Source organism: Blennius ocellaris (assembly GCF_963422515.1).
Source record: "Blennius ocellaris genome assembly, chromosome: 16".
NCBI classification, from domain to species: domain Eukaryota; kingdom Metazoa; phylum Chordata; class Actinopteri; order Blenniiformes; family Blenniidae; genus Blennius; species Blennius ocellaris.
The window spans coordinates 13,564,866-13,575,926 of record NC_137665.1 but is presented as its reverse complement, the minus strand read 5'-3'; the positions used below and the strand labels follow the sequence as shown (position 1 = coordinate 13,575,926).

Below are 11,061 nucleotides of genomic sequence, written 5' to 3'. Positions count from 1 at the left end.
CCCAACATGAAACCCGGTTTAATTTATTTTCTTTTGTGTTTGCTGATTTTGACCACACTGACTGAGCTCTGTCTCTATAAAACTCTAACATATTAGATTTCCTTGTCGTTTTCTAACTTTCTAACCTTGCACTGAATTAGAGATTACATGTGTCAATCACAAGGCTTGAAAAGCTGTTGTTCTGTCTTACATCCTCATTTATGTGTTTGTCAATTGTAATAATCGAAAGGGTGTTCAGTCTAATAATTGGGAATTTTCCAGGGTGATTTGTTATTTTTCGAACTACATCGAAATGTTGAAACAGGAAAACATTGTTTCTGAGGCTTTTTTGGCTATAATGGTGGTGTTGTAGCATGACCATAATCATGTATTTGTCTTGTACCGTTCCCTAAAGCATACCCAAAGAACTAAATTGGTGGTTGGTAGATTATTTGTTGAAACAATGCTCCTTGGCAAGCCAGTTTATTACCCTTTTAAAATGCGCCACATTAGTAAGTGACATGTATTTGTCGGACGAAATACTTGGAGGAAACAGGCAACAAGCCGTACCTGTGATACTAAATCAATATGTTGACTTACATAGTTTCCCACTCTTTCTTTACTGTTCTATGCTCTGACTTGCAACAGGAGGGTTATATATATGTCCTACAACACTTTCAATCCCAAACTTTTTTCCTCCAGTGGTGGTCAATACGATTCTTTGTGCTTAACCGTTTAGCACCGGTCTTGTTCGCTATGAGAAGTTCACCTGGGACTTTGCTCTGGTGTGTCCTCTTCCCTTTTTTCTTGGTTCACAGCAACGTCGTGTCTTGGATGATGCTCCTGCCGGCCTTTTGGGAGGCAGTTATCGAACACAAAAAGATGTTTCATCCCCTTTCCCAGCTGCTGAGAATGTTTCTCCTCTGGGGTACTTCCTCGCCTGGTGATGATTCACATTGATCCAGCAAGAAAAGACTCAGAGAAATGATAGGCTTATTGAACTATGAAACCTTACACCTGGACCTCGAACACCAAGGTTACCCGGCTGCACTAATTTACTCACTGCCAAAGGAAGGAACCAGGTATTTACCAGCCTAGGTTGGGGAAGAAAACCTCTGATCCCTTCATGTCAGTGGGAACCAGCAGCCACTGTTATTGTATGAAGGACCGTCCATTTACAGGTAACAACTGAAGCAGTCTGCAAATAAGAACCGTATTTAACCAAGAAACTAAAAGGTCTTTATATTATTTACCAATCATCCTTGATCAAGTCACCTGGACAATATCCTAGGTATCAGAGAGAACTAAAAGTCACCACTTATCTCCTTACAGGTGGTGTAAACTATCCCATTTGTCACCTAAATAGCTCCTTCCAATGTGGCACTGTGACCTGCCTCCGTAGCATGAGCCCCTCGTGATGATCTGCCCTCTTAATGTTAATAAGGTTGCTTTGCATCTCCTCGCATGCCCCTCGCTTAGCCCTCTTTCCTTCTTGAATTGCTGTTTGAAGTGCCCTCAGGTTTTTAATCATAGCTGCCGGTCATCCTGTACTACACCGAACCTCTTTAGAAGCAGGGCTGATTGCTGTTGTAGCCTGGAGTTTTCAGTTCACATCACCTTTCTCTCGCTCTTGTGTCATGGATTGCTTTTTGGATACTTGTTAAACTTGAGCCACTTCTAAAGTTTCAGCCTTACTTCAGCCAATCCCTTGTACTTTGCTTTGGCTTAGTCACTTGCTCATGGTGGATGTGGTGAGGATATGCTACTCAATGATCTGTCAGGTCCCAGATCTCTTTCTGTGAGTCATTCACCTTTTCATCGGGCAGTACAACATAAACCTCGATGCCAGGTACAAGGATTGTTTGCTATTCAGTTAAGTTGAATCACATGGGTCTATAGGGATGCTGAATTTAACAATACAAAGTAAATGAAGGTAAATTAATAATTTGGTGAGTCATGACGCTCCCCAGCAGTCGTCTTGGATATTCTTTGGCATGCAGATTGCAGTGTGAACGTTCAAACTGTCTCAGGGGTGAGCGCCTTCGTCACAAAGAAAACCAGCTGGTCACCACCTGGACTCCTAGAATAAACTCTGCCACTGTGTACTTAAGTAACTTTCCAACACTATTTGAGGTGGTATAGGCTTTCATTATCGGGTGACAGTTCAGCAACAAATAGAACCTGAGAAAGTGAAACTTTTTGTCGTGCCAATCTCTGGAGAGCAGATATTCAAGCCAGTTTGTACCAGTGTTTCACCCAATGTATATCAGACTCTCAAAACTACCATGAGCAATGTTTCTTTTTCCTTACAATATAACTTTATAAATTGACCTTGGTAAGTACTTGACAGCACTTTTTCAAACCTTAATTTATAACTAAAATCAACGTCTCTTAATTGAGGCGTTTTAAAAATCCTCATCCCTTACAACTATGTTTGTTTGTCTTTATTGTAGTAGAGGATACTGTCTAAATTCCGTAGTCTGTCTGAAGATAATTTACAGGCTTCAAATACTCTTTGCCAATTAGCCTACACATATATGAGACGAGCCAAACGAAGAAGAAGGATTTCATTGTAAATATATTCATAAATAGGACCAGCAGGAAAGGTGATAATTGGTATGTATTCACATATACATAAGTAAATATGTTCCCATAATGCCTTGAAACTATAAGTATTATAAAAATAAACTTTTTTCTCGATCATTTTAAAACATTAGGTCAATTGATGCTATATTAGCAGCATCATGATTTTAAATACAGGAACTTGAATAGGATCCCCAAACTTCTAAACAAAAAAGGCCAATCCTGCTATCACAATTGTCTTATATATATTTCAAGAAAGATCACACACCACCTTTTAGTATGATCTGCATCAGAAGGTCAGACTCTATGGTGTCACCTGGGAGGAAGCAACAGAGTAAATTCATAGTGGATTTTCCTGTGGACGACAAGGTCAATGGTCAGATACTTTGTAGATTAATTGAGAGTTAATTACATCTCATGCGTCTCCTTTTTTTGCTTTATTTTGGAATAGTCTCTGTTTATAATTTGTGAAATAAAACAATCATTGTATCATTAATGTACAGCCTGCCCTCTGCACATTATACCAGCTTCAAATGTAATGAGTCCCTTAGCTGACCTTAACAAGAGTCCAGAACTGCAAATATGACCCATGTCGCCTGATGTCAGCATTTTATCAGATGTTATATTTGAAATCAAGTTAAAAAATAAGGAATTATATCGTCGGAGGAGGACTTTGCCAAACAAGTGAGTTTGTGGTTAGTCTAAGCACTATAAGTGATGTGGAGTCGTCCCTCTGAAATATGTCTGCTGAAGTCACATAATAAACCCCTCATCCTATCATCATCCTATCATTTTTTTTCTAAAATGTTCTTTGTCCTGTGAATTGCCAGCTTGTGTAATCCAAAAGCACAATGCGGGGCCCTTTAGATAATGAGGCCAGACAGATAGCAACAGGTGTGACCATTCTGAAAAGGCTCCTGTCACCTCTCACATACCAGGATGCAAGTGCTCTCATTGTGAAGGAGTCTAATATCTAATCCCTCCCTGCAGCCATTCCAAGACAATATGGTGCCTGCCTAATGTAGAAATGTGCAATATTTAATGAGAAAGACATTTCTTTTAAACAGAGAGAGGGAATTGGTGTGTTATTGCTGGTGAAGAAAACGGACCGCATATTCTCATTCTTCATTATTGCGTAGCTTTGATTTAAGAAAGAGGATTGTGATTGTTTCAGAAGTCAGTAAAGTGAAGATTTCTTTCTCATTTTTTTTTCTTTTTTACGAGAGTTTTCCTATCCTCCAGCAAGAAAACTGGTCCTCAAGTAAAAAAGAAAAAGCACAAAAATATAAACAAAATAAATAAGGCATTTTTCTCAGGTTCCAGTAAGTTTAAGTGCAACATAATTTTGCCTAATCAAATATCTTTACAAAACGAAAACTAATTTAAGTTTTTTTCAACAAGCAATTCACAGAATTATTAGTTAGATTTTTCATAAATTACCCAACCTTTAAGTTTTCATGTTTGGAGTGTTGCATACAAACGTTTGTCATTGTTTTTACTTTTTTGAGTTTCTCTCAGAATTATCAGAGGCCTAATGTTGCAATTTTCCTTAAAATATAATTTACTTCATTTTTTTATACCATCCACTTTTTAAAATCAATTATCTACCATATAGATAAAATTATGTAATTTAACAATTTGCCTTAAAAAAAAAAAAACCAACAAAAATATATGTACACTTTTGAAATTCCAAGTGCTGATTGTAAAATGCTTCATACATGCCATGTATCTCAGTCACACCACGCACACTTTAATGAACCCTTAAATTTGACTTGAGATTTCCATGTTAACCACACAGAAAAATCCGAGAGGTGAAGTGTTATTAACTAAATTTTGATTAGAGGGATTTCTCGCGAAATGCTCCGAGATAATTAAAATTATTTTTAAGGGTTGTCCAGAAATCAATGCAGATGGTAATTTCGGGCTTATCCCAGGTATGCACGGGAAAGATAAGAATGATTAAATCCGCCGGCGCATTAATGAGTATGAGATGTAAAATAATCCTAAAAGGCATGGCAGAGTTGCTGCAGGAGAAGCCAAATGTCAAGTGCCATTTTATTTTATGGAGGATCCCTTTTTTTTTTTTTTTTTAAAGGGACACGGGTCTTTCTGATCCAAACTGAGCCTCCAGAGCCTCTCAGATCTCACGCAGGAACACAAAGCGCACAAGAGTCGCATGTGCAGACGCACGGATTTGTGTGAAGAACACCGTCGTCCATATAATTTGCGTTTGAGCATGAAAACTTGTAAGTCCTTCACCGTTAGTGTTGTTTTAAAATGCATTCAAGCAATTGTGCAGAAGTGTAAAATTGCACACACAAAAGCCCGTTATATTTGTGTTTTGAACAACTGAACTTTTTACGCAGTGCAAACACAAATAACTGGATTTACGGACGTCTGGAAATACACCCGTGCAGTAAAAGACAAAAGATTTCTGCCAGTTCTGACCCATTTTCTTCACAAAATAAACCAAATCGGTGTGTTTGATGGATGCACTTATAAAAAGCTTGGGTTAGTCATTTGGCGTGGAAATGGGAGGCTTATTTCTGAAGACGATGCAGCACGACTGCTGCAAATGACTCTTAATACGGTGGCCATAATTAATTGCGCAAATTTGTTTCTATTAAATAAAACCAACACATACTGAGAAAACTCTATTAGCCTTAATTAAGCTTGATATCCTAATTTAGGCAATGCGTGGCTGAAAACAAGCCGTTTTGGTAGATTTTTTTTCTCTCTCTCTGTCTTTCCCCGATATGAGAAGCCTACCAGCCTTTCTGCCTTTGGGCTGCTTTTCCTCCTTTGAGAGTTGAAAATGAGAAATGGAAATGGAAATACCAGGAGGTGCTAAATTAGCTGCCTGATCTGCACTTATTGCCGCATACAGGCCCCTATTACTTTGCCAATCTGTGCCTCTCTTTTAGCATTCCGGGCATGGAGGAAGCTTCGAGATAGCAGATTTATCAAATGGGAAAATGAATGCATGATGATCAGTTAAATTGAAAATCAGCGTCTGCATGACAGCCCGACCTGACACCTCCGTAATTAGAAAGAAAAATGATGGCGTCCGATGCATAATAGAGCAAAAACAATTTACACTCTCCCATAATGATCCGGCGTTCAAATTGAAAATTTCTCCGGGTATAAATTGAATTCATAAAGTATGATTCATGGACGACACATCTCCTGGAGGCTGCCTGGGCATATCGATTGATAGTTTGTCTTGAATCATGCAGCGTGCAGCTCTCAGGCAAGAAAAGCTTAACTACTTAAGCAAATCGCTAATTTCACCTTAAGGCCACCAATGTGCAGCCAGCGATACTCCTATTCAGTGTGCTAATGAATTATGGATGAACTGGGCATACGTCCCAAATAGCCTTAAGAGCACCGTGGAAAAAATACGCACCGAAGAGTCTGAGGGGTTATTTCAGATTGGCCCCGGTTATCCAACAATTTAGTAAATAATACTCAGTCTGGGAGAGAAAAAAAAAAGATGACAACGTGAAAATTAAATGAAACGTCAATCAATGACTGCAAAAATAACTATAAAAAAAAATTAAAACAAACAATCAAGCTGAAGGGTGTGCAGTGTAAACACAGTGCAGACACAAAAGGTGGACCTCTAACCCCCACACTCACGCAGGCCTTAATCTCGTGCATGCTCACCGCGTGTGCCACGTTGGACACCCCCCCCCCCCCCCCCCCCCCCCCCACACACACACACACACACACACACACACACACGCACACACACACACACACCTAATAAGACATTGCTTCCCAGAGCAAACAGCTGCATGGCTTGAAATTTATGTAAATATTTTGAAAGGGACACTGGCTCAGAAATTCATTTGTGCTGGCTCAGATGTAAAGCTCACCACCCCTCTGATTATTTTCAATTTATTTGCAAATCAAGACCCAAAGAGAGCAGGCCCTGTTTTGTTTTGTTTTGTTTTGTTTTGTTTTGTTTTGTTTTGCTGCAGTTCTACATATAGCTGGATCTCTTTTTGTTGTTGTTTGGTCTTAATTTAGTTTCCCCCCAGCACTTGTGTTCTCCTGCCTTGGGTCCGACTTGATATTGTGGTCAACCCTGTTAATATTGCGAAAGGGGGAGCAGATGTCCCCGATCCTGTGCGGCTTCCCGGGGGACCACCAACCCTATTAGAACAAATGTGTTCTGCTATTGTAAATAGGCACGTTTGCCTCAGCCCGTCCTATTACAGCCGACGCATGATCAATAGGCTGATAACACAGAAACATCAATGTAAAGCGACAGAACAATGAGGGATATCATCGAACATCTATCTTAATATAGCCCTGCTACAAGGGGCCCTGACAAAGTGGAGAGAGAGAGAGAGGAGAAGAGGAGGAAGAAGAAGAGGAAGAGAGAGGGGGGGAGCTCATGAAAATGCCTCCCCACGAATCCCCATCTCCTATCCAATATGCACAAACACACACACACCCAGCTGCCGGGGCTATTATTTTCCTATTTCAATTTGACACCCAGGCCTTTTCATGCTAATTCTATTATTCTTGGAAGTTTATGTGATTTCATATCACTAGAAATCGGTAATGTATTATAACCCCCTTTGAGCTAAAATAAACTGAATCCCCCTGCAGTAGCCACCGGGAAAATAATTACTTTCATATCAAAACTCTGCAGGAGTCGAGCGGGTCCTTTTCGCCTCAGGCTCGTAACCTCATTTCAGTGGGGGCTTATAGATGAATAAATTTGTTAGGCAATATACAAAGTACAACATGAGATTTCTTAAGAAAGCCCTTCCTACTGTACTGTAGTCCTGCACTGCATGTGCTGCTATTTAAGGTCTCACACGGTTTGAGGTGCTTGTATACAATAGATTTATTTAAGAAAAAACTTACATATATAAATAGTATAATACCTTTCTTACAGCTCTTGAGGATTTTTGTTGGTCTTGTGTTCGTTTTTTTGTTTTGTTTTTGTTTTTTTCTCGACAAGTTATCACACATTAAAGGATATCTAGAGACTCCTGACTCTCACACAGACTCGCAGGGAGATAAAGAGCGCACATTGTGGAAACATCAGCAGAGTTTTGGGAAATCCTACAGATTGGATGCAGAGATGTTTAAGCTTTGGCCTAATGACAGGTGTCGTTCGGAGGCTATAGGTCAGAAAGTTTCTGCTGTTTCGTCTTCTTTTCTTTTTCTTTTTTTTTTCTTTTTTTACCCACTGATTTATTCCATGTCGACATCTTCTTTGGAGTCTGTGTTTGCCTGTGCGGGACAGTCACTGTGGACAGACTCTGGTTCCTCCTCTAAATGCTCTACTTTGTCCGGTTCAATCGCTTGTGGACTGTGTTCGTGAGCGAAAGTCGAGTCGCTGCAAATAACCGAAGTGTGAGTGCTTTTTCCCGAAGTCAAGGCGGCCCTGGGCGGGCTGCTGTGCGGCGAGCCGCTCTGTTCGTCCGCTCCTCTCTGCGTGGAGTCCGGCGAGGGCTGGCTCTTACATCCGGCGGAGGTCACCGACGAGCCGCCGCCGCAGCGCGCGGCCGGCTGCCCGCGTCGGTCCGCCGGGCTGTCGCCGTCCGAGCTCCCCGCCGTGGTGCTCTTCAGAGCCGTCTGAGGAACAATGAATCCGAGCGGCTGGGTGATGGATAGAGCAGGAAGTGTCCCTTCCCTATCAAAGGCCGCGATGGCGGTAAGGCCGCGGGGCTGCGTCTGGGTCTGGAGTCCGAGAGGAGGCTCTCCACGCTGAACGGGTTCAGCTTCTGCAGGCCGGAGCCTCTGGACCGGTGGCCGGGGTCAGGCGAGTCCAGCTCGGACCCACCGGCGTCCTGCTCCAGGTCTCTTTGGTTGTGGTGGTTGGGGGTTTGGACCGGGTGAGGCGTTTGGTCGCAGCTGGCCTGGTTCCCCCCCACGGAGTCGTAAGGCGGGCCCGTGGTGTTGGTCACTGTCGGTCACGTGCGACAACCCGCTGTCGCTGTCCGAGCCCGGGGTGTGAAACAGATCCCCGGAAAGAAGCTTGTTCTGGGACTTGAGCAGCCGCCGCTCCTGCTTGCGCTTCTTCTTATCCAGCCGGTCCAGCCTCTCTCGGGCGATCTCCTCCGGTCCATGGGCTCCCCGCTGCAGGTGGTGGGGTGGGCGTTGTGCGCAGGTCGACCCGGACCTTTCTTTGTGTTCTCCTTCTTCCCTCCACTTGGCTCTGCGGTTCTGGAACCATACCTGCAGATTAGGTGGAGGGGGGGGTGGGGGGGGGGGGGGGGGGGGAGAAAAGGTGGATGCATGTAGTTCCTCTGACACTGCAAGGGCAAAATTAATTGTCTAATAATTGCCGAAGTCTTAATAATATGGTAATTAAACAAAAAGTGAGGTTACGTCTTGCTGTGTTCTTTAATTAGAGCGTTTGTTAAATAAACATCAAGCAGGTGAAATTGGAAGAATCCTTACAAAAGAAGCTTTTCTTTGTTATTACTACACAATCGTAAAATAAAATCAAGTAAACATTTAAATACAAAATACATTTAAAATAGTTTAAAAACAATTATTAATAATGCTAATAATAATGATAATAATTTATTGAGGTGTTTTAAGTGCAGTTTAAAGATATTTAATTACAGGTTTCTTAGGAAAATATTACATATTTCCGATAACGTAATCCCTCTAAATATAAAATAATATTGTTCCAATAACTGTCAAAATAAGAATCTAATTAAAATTGATTTATCTGACGAAGTCACCAAAGGTCAAACAATACACAATCATGCAATGAGGCAATTTTTTATTATTATTAGAATATTGTCATATAAATATGCAAGATTGAGGTCGCTTGTATTATTATAAGATTTATACCCTATGTTGATTTATTTTATTTTATTTGGAGTGGTCACTCTGAGCATTGGCCACCGATAAATAAGAAAGTAAACAAAGACACACACACAACACACACACACACACACACACACACACACACACACACACACACACACACAACCACACACACACACACACACATTTATAAAATGATTATTTACCTGAACTCTGGACTCAATCAGGTCCAGTCGAAGAGCCAGAGCCTCCCTCATGAACACGTCCGGATAGTGACTCTCATTAAAAGCCTTTTCTAATTCCTCCAGCTGCAACCAGTGAAATTAGTGCGAGTTCTTCGTCTCTTGCAACCAGGACTATCTTTGTCTGGGTCCCCCGAGTCTGACAGCACAATGACAACAACAAACAATATTTACGATGTGCATTTTCAAAATAACTACATTTCTCAGCAATCCGGATGGAATCGGTTTCAACCACATGCAGGGGGGATTTGTAAAGTTTACAGGCAAATCTGGCGATGGCGTTTGAGATGTGGCAGCGATGTTCGCATGCAGGCTGCAGCTTTTGTCTAATCTGTCGCCTTTTCTGAGTTCACAACAATGCAAAATGCAACAACGCTTTCATTTGTTGTTGTTGTTGTTGTTGTTGTTTTTTTGCATTATTGACTGGCTGAAAGGTTGCATTTCGATGCAGCTTCATCATCAGATGGAGGTAAAAAGAGAAGAAGTGGGAGGAGAGGAGGGCTCATTCTGCCTCTAAAGAGGATTGTCTTTGCCTTTTTTTTTTTTTTTTTTTTTAAAGAAACCACCACAGAAGGTTAACTTGTATCGCAACATCCTGTTTATGTTTGTGCCTCGGCGAGGGGTTATTGTGCCGTGCACAATGTGGCTTACCTGTCAGTTTGTACTGCTGATTATCTCCATTCATCCCGCAGCCCGAAGACAAGAGGGGTTGGAATTACCCACTGACGCCGTGCACGAGCATTAAGTAATCCGTCTATTGAGAAAGGAACCGCGGACGCAGATTGAAGTGATGCCCGGCTAATTCGTAAACGTGATGGTGGCTCAGATGGTACGGGAAGCCCACCATCCCGCCGAGAGAGCCTCCGAACTGGGCGTGAGGTGGATCAGTATCCTGCTGTCCATCATCCCGCAGGCAAAAGGAAACGACGTCTGGAGGCCGGCGACGGGAATTTAAAAGCATGCAGCGAGTGTGGCCGACGAGCAGGGGACATGATGTGAAGGGAGGGATAGCTGTACTTTATCCACATGAACCTCCCAATAATTAGCCAGGCTCTGGGAATATGAGACCCAATGAGAAGCGGTAATGGGCTCTGACGTCAGAGGCGCGCTCTGCGAACGCTCCCCGTATCGATTGCTAATTAAAGCTGACATCCACCTCAATAAACAATATCAGAGCTGTCACAACAAGACAGGAGGGCTTTGATAAGAACTACATCGTAACTACACGGGGGACCCACCGGCAGGAAGGGCTGGCTGGATCCGGGGAAGAGGAGGCTGCGGGCGGGGAGAGTGCGGGCAGAGGCGCGCTGAAGACCCGCACACGCGCTGTCGGTGTAGCTTCCACAGAAAGCTTTGTCTTTTGCACACTTATAGGCATTTTAAGATATAAATGTATTTATTTTGTCCATCTATAAGTCTGCAGGAAAAAGTAAGCGTAAAGCGTTTTCAATTA

General features: G+C 42.2%; 1 protein-coding gene across 1 annotated transcript; it reads right to left on the bottom strand.

The window, feature by feature from the left end:
- Positions 1-7,776: 7,776 nt before the first annotated feature.
- Positions 7,777-10,514, bottom strand: uncx (UNC homeobox; the record flags this gene model as incomplete). The annotated part of the gene is given in 12 exon segments (XM_080511728.1): positions 7,777-8,192; positions 8,195-8,486; positions 8,488-8,651; positions 8,654-8,729; positions 8,731-8,763; positions 9,573-9,679; positions 9,682-9,747; positions 10,260-10,313; positions 10,316-10,348; positions 10,351-10,398; positions 10,401-10,496; positions 10,499-10,514. Coding segments are annotated over 12 exon segments (1,401 nt in total).
- Between the last annotated feature and the right edge of the window lie 547 nt (positions 10,515-11,061).